This window comes from Embiotoca jacksoni, unplaced genomic scaffold (assembly GCF_022577435.1).
Source record: "Embiotoca jacksoni isolate LCO1_2020_lvr unplaced genomic scaffold, fEmbJac1.0.p SCAF_3, whole genome shotgun sequence".
Classification (NCBI taxonomy): domain Eukaryota; kingdom Metazoa; phylum Chordata; class Actinopteri; family Embiotocidae; genus Embiotoca; species Embiotoca jacksoni.
The window spans coordinates 22,031,864-22,049,026 of NW_027185381.1; the positions used below are offsets into that span (position 1 = coordinate 22,031,864).

At 41.5% G+C, this 17,163-nt stretch overlaps 1 protein-coding gene across 1 annotated transcript in view; it reads left to right on the forward strand.

Moving 5' to 3' along the window:
* Positions 1-891: 891 nt before the first annotated feature.
* The window catches only part of LOC138205893 (protein arginine N-methyltransferase 8-B), a 29,776-nt gene continuing 13,504 nt past the window's right edge, over positions 892-17,163 (forward strand). Inside the window, exons 1-6 of the mRNA XM_069162248.1 lie at positions 892-1,772; positions 6,792-7,037; positions 8,733-8,888; positions 14,516-14,579; positions 15,663-15,805; positions 16,911-16,998. Of these exons, the coding sequence (XP_069018349.1) occupies positions 1,704-1,772; positions 6,792-7,037; positions 8,733-8,888; positions 14,516-14,579; positions 15,663-15,805; positions 16,911-16,998 (766 nt within the window). The 5' untranslated portion in view covers positions 892-1,703. The remainder of the gene's footprint in view (positions 1,773-6,791; positions 7,038-8,732; positions 8,889-14,515; positions 14,580-15,662; positions 15,806-16,910; positions 16,999-17,163) is intronic.

The following is a 17,163-nucleotide window of genomic DNA, read 5'->3' on the forward strand; positions in this document are numbered from 1 at the left end:
CTGTCCAAATTTTGACTTGTCCTCCGTCCAGGTTTGTGACCTGCAAAACTAATGACACTCCCATCATGCTGCGCTGTACTTTGTGTTTCGTGTTAATTAGCAAATTCTTAGCACGCTAACACACTAAACTAAGATACATATCATGCCTGTTAAACATTAACATGTTAGCATTGTCCAGTTAGCATGCATACTGTTATGTATTTATGGGACAGCGAGTGGGCAACAAGAAACTGGCAAATTCTTGCCAAGTTTCTATCTTGGTGCCCTCCTACTGCCTGATGACTGTCTGCCTACCCTCTGGGCTGAATAATGTAACAAGTGGTGAGTGGTGTGGGTGGTAGAGAGCGATGGCCTCTCCTCAAAATAGACTCCGGCGAAAAAGCAGAAGACTTCAGAGATACAGTAGCGTATGCATGTGTTATGCAACTGTGAGCATGGGCATTCTGCGGTAATTTATACATGCGGAACACGTGCGGCATGCGAAGAAGAATGACAGGTGTTGTCATTACTATAACAAGAGATCATTCAAGTAAAAAAAAAAAAAATGCAAACACCATATAGTACAGGAGTATAGGAGATTATAAGGGACAACAAATACTTTTTTCCGTCAGAGGTATACAGGGGAAGACAGAGATATCAAGGGGGAGTGTGTGTGTGTGTGTGTGTGTGTGTGTGTGTGTGTGTGTGTGTGTGTGTGTGTGTGTGTGTGTGTGTGTGTGTGTGTACTACTGTTTTTTTCCTGGTTCATCCCTTAAGTGGGCAGAGCAGGTGAAGCATATAATGGGCATGCAAACAGCAGCCAGCTCTGATAGCTATTACCCCTCCGGTCAGTGAGACAGGAGTGGTCACTTCCTCACACACTCTCTCTCTCTCTCTCTCTCTCTCTCTTTCTCTTTCTCTCTCACCGTGTGTGTGTGTGTGTGTGTGTGTGTGTGCGCGCGTGTGTGTGTGCGTGTGCGTGCGCGTGTGCAACCTGGACAAAGAGGACATCCTCGCCTTTCAACAGAGAGTGAGGCAACTCCAACTTTCTGCACTTTGCGCAGGTGGAGAGCGAATGAACCGACTTTTATAGCAGAGGAGTTCCATTGCGACATACATGATGGCATTAACGGTGGCATGTGCAAATAAGACATTCGTCGGCACGTTTTAAGAGTCATCAGATTTCCGTGCGTGCACTCGGCGGCAAGTCTTTCCACTCCGCGAGGCAGCAGCGGCTGCGTTACTATTTTTAGAAACAATATTGCGGTAGAGGAATCAATCAAACTGCAGCTTAAACATTGATTTAATGACAATCTGCTGCTTTCACTGCTGCAGTCGTCTGAGATTCCTTTTTGCGCTGGCCGGGTCACGGGGGACAGGATGTTGCATTTATATCTATTTTATATCAGATGATGCCAAATGATGCCTGTCATGCTCTCCAGGAAAACACACCGGCGGACTGCAAACTTTTGGACCGTGGAATCCACCACACTGTGTGGCAACACCCGCTGCAATGCTTTTGGGACCTCGTGTAGTTTTGTGTCTTTTCGCAGTCTTAGAATTCTTCAAAGAATACCGCAGTTTTGGGATGTGAATGACAATTATTTCACGGTAAAGAACTGAAAGGTGTCGGGGGAAAAAAAAAAAAAAAAAAAATCGCCAAGCACACGTTGCTTTCTCTTTTGCTTCTATTTAATTGTAAGTGCACATTTTTGCTGGCTCTTATGGGAATTAGGCACTCGTCCCGCTGCATCCTCCTCAGGAGAAAAATGGCGGAGTCTGAGAGCATTGAGGTAAGTGTGTGACACCTTTGATTTTTATTTTTTTATTTTAACATTAATAAGAGCGCTTATAGGTTTTCGGAATCTGTCCTAAATGCGCCCTGCAGCAAGTGTCTCTAGCTGTAGGAGAAGTTACATCTCAGACACGTTTCAGGATGCCGACTGTCCGGAGAGTGAGACGGTGATCTGTGACTCTCTTTCTCTTTGCAAGGAGGTGTACCCTCCGATAAAACGGGCATCTCGTGCAGAGCTGGCGCCGGTCAGAGGAGTATTTGCAACACCGGGTTGGAAAAGTCTCATTAAAATGGGAAAGAAATGCGTGTAGCCAAGGTTAGGATGCACTGCAAAGCTTGTATTGTGAGGAGGAGGATGCAGATTTTTTTTTTTTTAATTTCACTTTAAGAGAGGGCATCTAACAAGAAGAATCTGATCTGCATTCAAACCATCCCCTGATAAGATGACGATGTCCTAAAATCATCTAAATGCCTTTGAAGCTCTTTGTATTAAAATGATAAGTTTCAGTGTGCCGCGGGCGACGTGAGAGTGAACGGGACAGCGTGCTGCTGCTGCTGCTGCTGCTGCTGCACTCTGAATTGTACTTGCGCTGTCCAAGGTACTGCAGCACCTTGCAGGCGAAGCGGAGAATGCTGAGACTTGATGCTTGCAGCGGTTGTTGCAGAAAGTAGGGTGAGCTGAAGATGTCATGACTCAGCCACGTTTAACTAAATCCACACACGCACACACACACACACACACACACACACACACACACTCTTTATGTAATTTCTTCAAATGCAGAATTCAAACTGTGGCTCTTTTTTTTTTGGTTCTATAAATTTCGCACCGCACAACACGGGCCCTGTGTTTTACTGAGTTGTGTGCCACATCTGTATTCACAGTGAGATGCAGAAGTGCTTCATCTCGGGGTGATGGTTAAGAGATCCGAACCCTCCTGTGAAGTTGTAGAGACAAACTCATGTCGCTTCCTTATGCATTATTCATCACAAAAAGCGCCGTGAAAGCAAGTTCGCAGAAGAAGCCATCCTCAGACTCACAACATTGTACCAATAGGCGTTATGTCTCAGGGCAGAAGGCAAGTGAGACATTACATTGAGATGGATCTTTCCATTCCGCTGATGCTTTCTGCTGCGTTGGAGTGTTTGTGTTGTCAGAGGCACCCATAAGTGGTATAATGGCAGGAGACCGAAGGGATTCTCTTTCCTGACAGCGAGACTTTTTTTTCTCCATGAAATGATGGATGACGATACAGATTTGCTTACCAGTGTGATAAACCGCCCTTGAATCACACTGTTATTTCAACCCAGCATCATGGCAAAGCATAAAAAAGACATACTCGCCCACTACACCAAAACATGAGATAGCGACGCTTTGGGCATGTAAATGTCACGTGGCGAAGCATCACGTGACCAAGGTCACGCAACAGAGGCATTGAGACCAAGCACAAAATATTTTTTTTGGCTTGGTGGTTTTATTTGCAGGCTGCTATGCGGGTTGATGAGGTTTGCATCCAGGAGGTGACAACGTCGTTTTTTTCCTCACCCCAACCATGTTGTTTGTCACTAACCCCGACCGAGTGGTTATTTCCTCTCCCCAACTGTGTATTTTTGTGCTAACTTTTATTTTCCTGTAAATCACATGTCTCAAAGCATGCAGCAGGTTTGATTTCCATCCACTCCAGGAAAACGTGTAACTAGCACGCCCACACAGCCCAACGCGTGGCTTTCTAAGGTTTTGCTGTGGTGGACAGGTGTGTCAATTTCAAGCTTTGTCTTGATACCGGGTTGATTCTTTTGGTGAACATTTTAGGGTATGCAATAAACCATACTGCATCAACATTTTTTTCTTTAATATATAAAAAACTTTACCCAAAAACCCACCTACTGACTTTACCACTGACTTCAGGAGTACCAGTATACACCCAGTGGTCAACTTCAGTCCAACAGGTACAAAGTGACTGGGTTTGCCCTCTCATTTGTAACACAAGAAGCAAGTGAATGTCCTTCTCAAATAACAAGTCTCACCTCGGTGTAGCCGTGAGGATCCAATCTGAAATAGAATCCTGAATGTGTTTATCTGTTTTGAGGGTCAAAGGCAAGGACGCGTTTCTCACCCTCTCTTTCCTGTGTCAGGGCATCTCAGTTACACTCACTGCAGCTGCTCTGCTCTGACTGCACCACACTTCCAAAGTTTCCTTTTTCTGCATTGCAACTTTAAGCACTTTCACAAACCTGAAAACTTTAAATCACCTCTTCTGTGTCGCCGTCTTGTAATCATTGAGTCTCTCAGCATTGGCTCGGAGCCAGCTGTTTATCAAATCCTGCTTTTGTGGCCTTTGCTGTAGTGAAAAGAGGCCAAGATCTAATCTGGAGTCTTTACACCTGCGGCGGCACGCACCTTTTTGCTGACCACAGCGTAACTTTAGGTCAGTGGAAAGTCTCTTTGGTGATCCAAATGATTAACATGTAAGAAAATCCTTTCCCCAAACAGCAGGGTAAGAGGCTGCACTCAACTGAAGGGTTTCCACTTCAGATCAACATCAGAGCTGAAAGGATTAAGAATCAAGTTCAATAGTTGGTCTTCGCGTTTTAATTACAAGTCGAACTTCATTAAGTATGTGATCGTTTATATAATCAATCAAAACCCTCTGAAGCAAACAGAAACGGCACCGACTCCTACTGTCATGCTAAAAAGAAGCATTTTTGTATTTTTTTCCACTGATTATCTTGTTTATTAGTCTTTAATTAACTAAAACATTAAATCTAATTAGAAGACTCAACTTTTACTTTGAATAGTCTTTAAACATTTCTTTTATTTTAAAATTTTTGCATGCTGACTTTTACGAGCATATACAATTGAAGCTGATAGGGATGTCATTAGCTTGTCAGGTATTTGATTAGTGACACATTAAGATTTTGACCTGATGATGACGTAAGTAGAGGAGTCAGGGGATCGATCACCAAAGTGACAGCAAATCATCCAGAGGACACAAATGTACGCACTTCATTTTACAGCAGGACATTCAAGAGTTGTTTCACCTCATCTCAAGGTGAAACGTCTCATTGCTTCCTCAGATGCTTCATGGCGTCACTTAAGAAGAAGGGGGGTAATCAAAGTCAAAAAGATTCATCCTCTGGGCATCATGAACATCGGGACAGAATTTTCATAACACTTCATACATTAATTACCAAATCGTTTCAGTCTGGACCAAAGCAGTGGACTGATAGACTATATAGCACTGCAATTCCCAGAGCTACAGCAAAAGCATGGCTTCTAGCGTGCGTCATTAGTGAACACCTGGTATTTAGCTGAGGTCCACTTCACTGTGAATGCACCATGTTGTGCCTGAATAAAGACTTGTTATTTTTCTTGGTCACTATGTCCCAGTCTGTTCCTTTGAAGCCCAACAGGCAAAGGGAGTGCAGAGATAAATATTGTATGATGGCCATTTTAAAGGGAAAGATACAAGCAGGAGAATAAGAGTGAAGACGAGGCAACTCATTCAACCAAGAAAAAAAAAAAAAACAGAAATCCCACTTCAAGTCCTCTTTATCTAATTTGCTACCCAGTATCACGGTGTGTAATTCACCCGCAAGTCCAGTAGCGTGTCTGTGTGACGCTTGACGTCACCTAAGTGTGAGTAGAAGACGGCTGTAACCCGAGACAGGTCATGTGACAAAGGTTTGTATGACAAATGTTACGCAACAGAGTACAAATTTTGTGAAGGAGATTGATGGGGTGGCAGATAGTCTGATTCGTGGACCGTGCAAGAAACCGGGGTTCAAGTCCGGGAGTTGTCAGCGTGGATTCCTTTGATGCAATTTTACTTTTGGTACATTACCCTAACCACATGTTGTTGTTGTTTTTTTACCCTAACCCTAATCACGTGTTGTTGTTTTTTTTTTTTTACCTTAACCCTAATCACGTGTTGTTGTTTTTTTTTTACCTTAACCCTAATCACGTGTTGTTGTTTTTTTTACCCTAACCCTAATCACGTGTGTCCACATGTTTTTGTTGGCCTAAACCACAAGACCCTGACACGCTGTCCCCTTATGGACTGGTGGGTGTATTACACACTTTGGCAGGATTCCTGGGTGTCACCTATTGTATATCAATGAAAGGTTTGAAGGTAAGCATGGATGACTGATTTATTATTTTTTAAATAGACTTATATTAAGATAATTAGGTAAAAATACTTGAAAATAACATCATCATTATAGAGTTATATAAGACTGACTTCTGTCAGCTGGTATAGGAGCTATAGTTGGGCTTCCTACAGGATGCTATTGCAAGAAATCTCTGCCCTTAACCTGAACCCAGCATGGAGAAGTTATTTTTTTCTAAGAGCAGATCTGCAAGTTTCAGTAGCATAAATAAAATATGCAAGAAATGTTCTAAATTCAAACGGTAAAATGACACCGAAAGTGCTGCAAAGATGAGACTGGATAAATGCAGTTACAATAGGCAATATTATAAGTATTTCAGTATTATTTTTCCTCTTTGCTTTTTTTACTCAGATACAACATGAATGTGTTTTATTGTAATAGTGAAGCACCGCCATTGGTTGTGTAAAAAACACCACCTATTTTTGTCTACCTTGCCAATTAATTTGACCATTTATTTTTAGATGCCTGAAAGTTGGAACGAGAACAAACACCAGAGTGGGTTACTGGCTCGATGCTGAGATGCAGGATGTCTGTTTACCTCCATCTCTCTCCCTCTCACACACTAACACACACACTCCGCGGCTAGACCTTCCCAACAGGCCTTAAAGGTGATAATCAGGGCATTGTGGGTGTACCGTCTGTGCACAACGGAGCTTTCTTGCCATCTCTGCCTTCTGCTGACAGACATGCTGACTTCATGTCAGTGATGCGTGTATTCTCCACACTCAGCGGGCTCACTGCACTCTGTGACCTCGCCAGACGGCTACTTGGCACATGAGCCGAGAGGCACGACCGGCAAAAGCTCAGAGTCATCAGCTTCAGTGAATCGTGTCTCTTCTCTTTCTAGCAACCACAGTCGCAACCACAGCCGATCCGCATAATTCCATCGCAGTCGGCACAGCCCACCCGGTTGCCCAAGCCTGTGCCTTCTATCCAGCCCGCCTCGCGACCTCCTGTCCCGCCGCACACGCCCCACGCTGCCAACCTGCCGAGCTGTACGGGGCGGGGCAAGATGTCCAAGTTCCTTAATCCAGACGAGATGACCTCACGAGACTACTACTTTGACTCGTACGCCCACTTTGGTATTCATGAGGTACGCCTGTATGTCCGTATTAAGATACTATTGTTATTACAATTAAACAAATGTGACTAAATCAGTTATACACGATATTAATTTTTAACAAATTAGTTTAATATAATAGGGAATTTTAGGGACTAAAAATCTAATATGCACTTTCCTGTATTTCAAGCTCGTTGAATATAAGCTCAACATGGGCTGTTGCGCTGCTTGCAGTTTATACTAACACTGTTTATCAGATGATGGTAATCACAGCTCCAAATACAACTGCGAATTTTGCAACAGTGTAAATTCACAAATATATACAAAACATACCATAATGGTATGTATATGGTGTATATGATAGCCTTTACGGTATAAACATTGCCGTACATTTACAATATACTGTTGTCAGGTGTCAAATGTCAAGCAATGAACACTATAATACAAAATGAGGAATACTATGTGAGGAAGTTTATTGCATTAAAACTAAACTAGGAAATAAGAAACACATAAATGCCTTTCATACAAATTCAACTGAACTTCCTGTCTGACTTGTGTAGTTTCTCTGCGTAACTCTAGCAGAGTGGCTGCGACTGCACACCAATCAAGTCTGTAGTTATAAATATCACCATAATTTGTAGGTCAAATTTCTAAATTACAGAAGGAAGTCTTAGTTTGTAAATTTCCATTTGAAGGAGTTATAATCCAATTTGTAATTGTTAAATTGAGTTGAAATTGGAACAAAACAAAAAAAAATCTGAGAAGGCCTCTGTTGATGCTGGTTTCCCTCCTTTTCTCTTTTAGACCTAATTGTCTTGGACTACTAGAATGTCTGTTGGCAAGGTACCTCAGTGATAATTGTGTGTGACTTTTTCCCTGAAGTGAGCCTCCCAAGTAGCTCATCCTCCTGCTCTCAACTGCTCCAACAACCTCTAAACCAAGAGTTTTCTGTCATCGATGGTTTAGCCCATGGCGGGGGTTACAGTCAGCCAATCCCCTCAAAGGACATGAGATCTGAAGCCTCCCTGGGAGACGTTTCTGCCTGGGACGCTCTACACACAGTCTGCAGTTCATGTAGAATAGCGAGGGACTGAGGCAATTTTAAAACTTATAAAAGGTTTCCGATCTTTGCTCAACAATGAGCCAGAATTACACATATTAAAATTCTTACTTTCTGCCATTATGATGAATCTCCGATTTCCATTATTCAAGCTGATATTTTTGTATTTTTCCATGTGGTAACCTCTTTCCTCTGAGTTCAGCTGCATTCTAGAGAGTGGAGGCAGGATGTATTAGCGGCTGTGTAAAAGGAGCATGTTCCTCGTGCGACCTGCGAGATACATTTTAAAAAAAATATATATTTTAGAAATGTAGATCAGGTGTATTTTTGTCATTTCAGAAATATTCTTCACACTCACATGCACGCACACTTGTGTGAGAAACAGAGATAGGCAAGAAATGCAGACAGGCTGATCCCACCGGCTCACTGGGCTTATTCACAGACACCAACTCTGGATATGAGTGTAGAACCACACGGCTGAAGGAAACAGAGTAAGATTAGGTGAACGCTGTGTATTATTTGTCACAGCTTCACTGCAGATAACGCAGCAAATCTAAACCCCCAATGTCCAGCTAGTGTTTTTTAATTTAACAAAACAAATTGCCACTCTCCGCAGGGGTTAGCCGTGTCAACACCATCCTGATAGTATTTATCATATCCTGAACCAGGAAATGCTGAAGGACGAAGTGAGGACGCTCACCTACAGGAACGCCATGTACCACAACAAGCACGTCTTCAAGGACAAAATAGTGCTGGACGTTGGAAGCGGGACCGGGATCCTGTCCATGTTCGCGGCCAGAGCGGGGGCAAAGCACGTGTACGGGGTAAGACGCGTTTCCCTTCCGTGGAGTGCGGTCATGCAGACCCAAGGGTCGAATCGCTGTGAAGCCCGCCTTCACAAGCTGCTCACACCGTGTGCTTTCTGCACATGTACGTCTGCTTCTGTGTGTGTGTGTGTGTGTGTGTGTGTCACAACACAAAGTACAGTTTAACCTTTTTCGTCAGATTCCCCGTAATCTTTGAGGAATATCTTGCCTGACACGCAGGTGATAAAAGTGTGCTGCCTCTCAGGCAGGTCGACCGGCTGAGCTCTCTTTGATTCGAGAGCTCTTACTTTTATTGCGCACTAGAGCGGAGGTAATTTGCAGTCAGAGCATGTCTCAGAATACGTGCCGCATGCACAACACAAGCCTGGGATAACCACGTGGAACGTATTTTTGTACGGTGGCTCCAGACTGAGTATATGTGCTTCAGGGGAGGAGTGATTAACTTGGAATTGCCCAGAGACGCGTTTGTGTGTTTGTCTGTGTGACTTTGTCTTGTGTCTTGTGTTTGTTTGCTGCCTCACTCAGCTTCTGTCTCCCGCTCCCCATCATTCTGTTTTTTTGTACTTTACATTTGTGTTCCTGCTGTCCATCTGGCAGAGTTGTATCCACAAAAATGGAGCTAAGATTTTAGGGATTTAGTTCACTTTTAACTCGAGAGCGTCTCAGTTTTAGCTGTAAAGCCCCGTACCTTCATCATACCTGAAGCTCATGCAGCTTGATGTGAGATTTGAGTCTGGAAGGTGGAAGAACCGGGCTGTGGGCCAACAAGAACATTACTTTATCATGTGGACCTCATTAAAGACGGAAGAAAAGCGATAGCCTCAATTTTGGATCCAGAGAGTATTCATAAAAGACACTTTGTTGGAGCCATATAACACAAAGCCCACATTTCATACCATTTGTACCTTATTACTAAATGATTGGAATCAAAATGGAAGTGAAATATTGTTAAAGATGAACACTTTTTCGCTAACAGAAAACAAATTCACACACACACACACACACACACACACACACACACACACACACACACACACGCGCGCAAACAAACAAACAAAATCTGGAGCAGATGCAAAAGATTTTTAAGGTTAATGTTATTTGCAGATGGATTGTACTTTTCATGGCCCCAATAAATGAGAGCTTGCCAATAGGAAACCAGTATCTGGGATATCAAATAAACACCAAGAAGTACAGTAAATTATTTGTGTTTTACTCAATCCAGCTCTTAACAACACTTAAAATAAAACCAGAGGCAGAAAATGTAGTGCACAAGCCCACATCTGTTCACATCTGCCAAGTGTATGCTACCTGCCCTGCATGTTATTGGAGAGAGCCAAGATAAACTAGACCTGCATGCAGGTATATCAGGGTCCAATGATCACAGAATAGGGCATAAGCGGTGGTCTAAAATGTATCAGGCAGGTGCAGATGGCTGCTAACAAAGTACATGGACAGAGTCTGATCAAACATTGGACCGGGGCTCAATAAATCATTTTGTGTCTCATTCTCACGAGTCACAGGGTCTTGTGGTTTCAAAATGCCTCACTGCATCCCACTTAGAGCTAAAACACAAAAGACAGTCTTTGATAAATAAAGCTGCATAGAAACAAATATACTCCGTTTTTTTTGGCAGACTTTGACTTGGTAAAGAAAGGCAGTGACATTTGTCTGTGAATGCTCTTTAATGAGGCTGTGGCTCTCCAGACTGAATGTGTTCATTCAGCAGAGGAGGGCAGACGTAATTAAGAGTCTGGATCCTCTATCTTCATGGTTCACTGTCTATACCATACACCAAACCGTATTATACGTTTTTTGAAATCAGACGGGTATTTAGATGCAAATCGATGAGATGACTGCAACCTGAAAAACAATAATTTACAGCAGAGAAAAAAATTAATTATGATTTTACTTCTATGTCAAATTTGCATGTAATTAATCTACTAATATGCAACAAAGAAAAGAGAGAACCTATTTAGGCCAGTTTATGCTGTGAGAAAATAAAGTTGAATGCAACTGCTATTGACATGAAGAAAAGGACTACACTATGATGCAAGCAACTGCTAAATGTCTGATAGTTAATATTTTAATAGCACTGTACATCAAAGCTTGTTTATGCTGTTGTTGAATTCAGTTTCTGACCTCGCGATGAAAAATGCTTTCGGGCAAGATTTTAAATTCTTTAAAATTACAACTGGCTGGAATTGGTTAAATTGGAAGGGAAAAACCTTGACAGGTACATTCACAACTTTTGCGTTTGTCTTACTGAACTTCTTTCAGATGTGTAAGTCACAGTTTGACAGCTAAGACAGAGGGGAGAAGTGCCATGACATCTTGGCGGAGTTAGGAACTTGTTCTTGCCGTGTCTCCTGGAGTAAAGGACTAGCGGGAGCCTGCAGGGATGTCTGCAGTGACAGTGACTCTTCCTGACACTAGTGAGAGGTGCTAGAGGCAATGTGTGTGTGTGTGTGTGTGTGTGTGTGTGTGTGTGTGTGTGTTGGGGGAGGGAGGGGTTCCATCTGTCAATACACCTGGAGGCTTCAGTGCTCCCATGGAAGCGTGACTCTGACGGACACACAGCTAATGGCTGTCTCTCCTCACCGACGTTCAGAAAGGGATGAGGAATCAATGGCGATTAGGGGGCTGGCATCAGCAGCCTTATTATCACACACCCAACAGCACGGTGACACGAGCACACGTACGCCTACAAGTGCACACACAAGCACACACCTCGCGCAACATGAGCTACTGTTTGTTTATGCGGTTGGTACAGCCCAGTGTTTAATGGGACAAGAGACAGCGTGAGCCTCCTGACCACTCCTCCACTAATAGGCAGTGGAGAATAGGGCGGCTCCAGGGAGGCTGCGCTAATGTGAAGTCCCTGCATCCTGTATGCCTGCTCAAAACTGAAGACTGCAGTAAGAAAGTAGAGGCTAGGGTTTCATTTCTGTATCTATGTTACACCATGTTGCAATAAAAGAAGAAGAAATAAATATAAAATATTTTATAAAAAAAAAAAAACTCTCAGCTGGTATGTTGCTTATATATTTTCTGCCCCCCCAAATAAAAGCCCCCCAAAGACTTCATTGTTCCGCGACAGTACAAAACCCGGCTAAGTGCTTTTATTTTTCAGCCTTTCTCTCTCCTCGAAGGGTCCCAGGCTGGCTTAGCCTTTTTTACGATGCGGGGCTCCCAGAGTTCATTCAAGAGTCCTCTGCTTGATTATGACCAGATGGATCTCTCGTAGCATGAATAAGTCTGCACACCTCTGACAAAAAAAAGAGTCCCCAGGCAAGTGGAACAGAGTGCACGCACTCAGGTGAAAATCTATACTCTCAAACTCCCCGATGCAGTAAGAGGCGAATATTGACAAACGTCTCCTGCTGAATTATGTCTTTATTTTGTTGGAGAGCTGCTTCGAAGTGTCCAGAGTTTAGTCTGGTGAATGTGGGAGCTTTATTATGTTTTGATGCTGTTTTGGGTGGCAGTGCAATACATTACTTGTGAGTTGTGCATTTGTAGGCAGAACAGGAAGTACCAAATATGTCCAGTGAAGGGCTCAGGATTCAGAAAAGCAACGTGACAGAGATGGTATTTCAGGATGAGATGAATTGAAAAAGAAAAAAGCAGCAGGCTAAGGATAATTTAAAAGAATCTAAAATGTCAAAAGAGTAATGAAACTAGAAGTTGAAGGTCCCATCGGGGCTGAAAGGCTAGTCGCAGCCGAGCAGTGACTAATCTTCACCTTAATTACTTTAAAATAAGATGCTCTGGCAGTGCTTCAGTGACTCTCGCAGAGGCTGGTCACCTTGTAAATTCTATCCCTTTATGTGCTTTTACCATCCACTATTTTCAGCTTGACTCCGGGCCACTTCCTGCAGCGCTAAATTAACCTCAGTGCATGATGTCGGGTGATAATACCTCCCTTGCTAGTTACCGGCTGCTGTCAGGTACACAAGTCACAAACATAGTGTGAGTGATAAAAGCTTATTTACTGATATCAGACGCTGCAGAGAGCGGGGAAAAAAAAAAAATCCCTCAACGAAATACCTTCTAATACTGAAAGCGGTTTGGCCATTTGATCTCTCTTCCTGCAAAGTGGCAAAGATCCAGCGGCCCACATTACAGTTTTTTAATCTTATTTTGGGTTAAAGAAATATTCCAGTGGCGAGGTGCCATGAGATAAGGTCCATCAGTGAAACTAATCTTGCAGGTTTGCTAACCAGGTGAAAGCCTCTGGGTGTTTTATTCAAGAGTGGAGTGGATGGCATCCACAAAGAGATACTAAGCAAAGATGATCTTGGGTTTTACCCCAGAGAGAGCCTGATGGATCCGGAAGCAATGACTCCAAAATAAAGACTTAATTCTGAATTTGTCTTTTTTTTTTTTTTGAAAGATGAAAGAATTGTGATTAGTTCCATAAAGAGCAAGTAGAGCAATGTAAAACGGCTCCTCAACTGATTGTAAGGGTTAGCCACTAATCCAGGCGAAACAATAATCCCTGTATCTAAAGACAGTATCATGCATTTGTCTTTAACATGTGATTGTGGTCAATTTTGAGTTGTAATTGAGTGAGTATTTCCTTTTTATGTGACTTGTTAAAATTAATTATGTTGTTATAGATAAGTGTTTTTCAACCTTTTTGGCTAGTGACATCTTACAACTAAGCAATGACAGGTTATAGGTGATACGTTGTTTACAAAGTTTTACCACACTAAACTTGTCACGTGGTTGTATTCAAGAAACCATCCAGAGCTCAAAGAGGTCAACTTATTTTCCCATGTATCCCTTCAAGTCAAAACTAGAATCACTGCCTTGTGATTGTATGCCTCCGTCAGCCAGTCTAATTTAAATTCAATGAACATTGATTTTTATCCAAACTCAGATATGTAGTAAAGACTTTAAAGGAATTTGGCCAATACAGTTAATTTTGATTGGTTGCAAAGTTGTAGCCACAACAGCAGACAATACCTCAAAAATGGATGCAAAGAATCTAAAAAAAAAAACATTAAACGTGGAGGTCACATTGACCTTGACTTTTGACCCCCCCCCCCCCCCCCCCCCCCAAAGTGTTGTGATTTCATTGTTGGGGCCAAGAAAACATTTGTGTCACAGAAATTCCCTCAAGGCATTGTTGAGATATTTTGTTCACAAGCACGGGGCATATGTGCATAAGTATATGTACATATAAACAGATGGAAAGACAGCATTGAAACACAATATCCCTGACCACAGCTGTTGCTGGCACAGAGGCATTCAATTAAAACACATTTCTTGTGGAGCAGAACTTTTTTCTTGTCACAAAATATCAGGATTTGAATTATGTAAATAGGTGTCCTCAATAGAAAAGGCACTCAAATAATCATGTTAGTTCATCAAAATCTTTGAGTTTTGCAATTGTGTTATTTTATGATTTTGTCTTTGTATCTAAATTTGCATTATGGATCATATTTATGTACAAAATGTACACATGTAATGACAAAACATTTTTTTTTAAAGGTTTTTCAGCAGTGACTTCTAAACTGTTTTGCATTGGAGGTGAAGTGAGGACATTGTTGTTGTTAATCCTGTCAACCTCCCTGTAAAGATGCTTTTCATCTAATCAGCTTCCCTTTTTTTTCTGCCAGATTGAATGTTCCAGTATATCAGAGTACTCCGAGAGGATCATCAAGTCCAACCATCTTGACAGCAGTAAGAGCTGCAGCTGTTCCCCATCTCTCTGTTCTGATGACACTGCACATCACTCTCAGCGAGGGGTGGCGTAAACTAGGTTACAGTCATGATAGCAAATGAAGATGAAGGAGCGAAGACTGGCGGAGGAGAGGAGGACATGTGGTCTGCTTTCTAGGTGTTTGAATGATTGTAAATAGGATTGTGTTTAAATTCTGAAACTGCTATCAATCCACTGTGCACTCGCTCATTTGTATTCATAGCTACTACTACTTGCAACTTATGTAACTTCAAAGCACAAGTTTTTTTTTTTTTTTTTTATCATAGCACCGCTGCAACGTTGAAAACAAATGTCCTGCCAAGCTACTGACTGTGCATCTACAAAATAAGACCTATACAAACCGCCCTGTCAGCAAATATCCTATCTGTAAACCAATGAATAACAAGTATGCTCGAGTAATTGAAAGAAGAGTTAACACTGTGTTCACGCTGAGTTTTGGACAGTGACTAAGCAGGGAGCAGTCACCAGTTGGAGGAACAGGGTTCACATGTCATACTGACAGACACTTGCATCATCAGGGGAACTCTACAGCAACGTGTTGCCACAGCAGACCATACAAAGCTGAAGTCAGCTCATCTCAGGCAGGGCAAAGATCCACTCCTCCATTATGGTACCCAGCTGGGCGATTTCCACAAGAACCCCGTGGCTGCCATGGTAGCACATTATGTACAAACTGAGGTTTAATCACTCTGAGTTTCTTTTCTTGCTTTTTGTTATTCTTTCTTTACAAAACTACTAGTCAGAGCACGCAGTGATATAATACAGACCTGTTTTGTTTTGTTTAGAATGGTATGCATATTCTGCATTACTTTCAATTGTGCAGTCACACTGCATGTTTACAGATGTGGTTATGTCCTTCATTGAATAATATTGAAGACCTGCCTTATTTACCACATATTGTAAAAATGTAAATCAATGCATTTGTCACTATTAGCTGCTTTTCAACATTTCTGGCACAATTACTTATACTTTTTAGGCATTACAATTTACACATTTTATTGTCAACAGATTTGTAATTACGCTTTTTTACATTGTGGTTTCAGTTATCACCATTTTTAAAGGCAAGGTGGAGGAGGTGGAGCTTCCTGTTGAAAAGGTTGACATCATCATATCTGAGTGGATGGGCTACTGTCTCTTCTATGAATCCATGCTCAACACTGTCATCTTCGCCAGGGACAAGTGGCTGGTATGATGTGTGGATGTGTGTTGATGTGTCTATCACAGGCAAGATATTATATATATATATATATATATATATATATATATGTTAATGTATACTGCAATGACATTAGTAACCAGGCTCCCTGATACAAAATGATCAAAGTAATAACCATGAGGAAACCATAAAATGTAATATCCTTAGTAAATAATGTAATCCCCAATTTACAAAAACAGAATCTACAGATTTAGGTTTAAATTTATAGTCTTGAACTGATAATCTAACAGTCAAAATGATCTAATAATTGATAAAAAAAAAAATACAAAAATACAAAAATACAAAACAGTAGATCAAATTCTGAGCAGACATTTGTTGCTTTCTCTTTTACTTTCCTGATATTACAGAAGCCACACACTGCCAATTAAAAAAAAAAAAAAAAACTGGCAAATAATTATGCAATACTATCTTATTATTATTATTGGATAAGTCCTTAATAAGAAGTGTTGATTTATCTTGTAATATGAATTCTATCATAATCCCCTAAATATCACTGTACCCACAATTAGAAGTCATAATAATGAGTTATTTATTTATTGTGGGTTTGTGGCAGGAACAGTCGTCCATCCCATGTATCTCACGACCTCTCAAATATATCCCATAATCCCTAATGGGGTCTTGAACCCACGGTTGCAAACCACTGCTTTAAGAGAATTGTTTAGTGGCGATGATGATACAGCCAAAACTGAACATAAGTTAACTTTAATATTAATATAATACATACAATAATGCAATAACTGCTACATGAAGACAAACATGCATGAGAAGGTAGTTTTATCATGTTAATAAAAAAGCTTATAGTCTAATGAGCATTGCTACATTATTAACTACTGCTTAATATTGTGCTTTTTTTCTTTATAATCTTTTGTGGTTGGAGCAGCCTTAGTTTTACTGTGCACCATAAACAGTGGCTCTACTTCATTATAGTGAGCATACAGAGGGAACAAAAACACCTCAATTATTTAAACTTGTTCTTGGCTGAGGAAAGAAATGTCACCATTGCTGTAATGTAGCTCTTTTATAATGCGTTCACAATTAATTCCCGAGTTATTTCCTTGCCTCATTTGTCAAACAGAAACCCGGTGGATTAATGTTTCCTGACCGAGCCTCCCTCTATGTGGTGGCAATAGAGGACAGGCAGTACAAAGACTTCAAAATACACTGTAAGTGCAGCATGAGTGGATGTTGTCTCAGGCTGAATCTGTGTATTTCCCCAAGTCTGGATTCTTGTGTTCACTTGTGCTGTAATTAGTTTGCACTGTGTGGCTCTTGGGTGGCTTTAACCAGGAATATGTGTTGATGGATGGCTGCAGAAACCTTCCCCACCT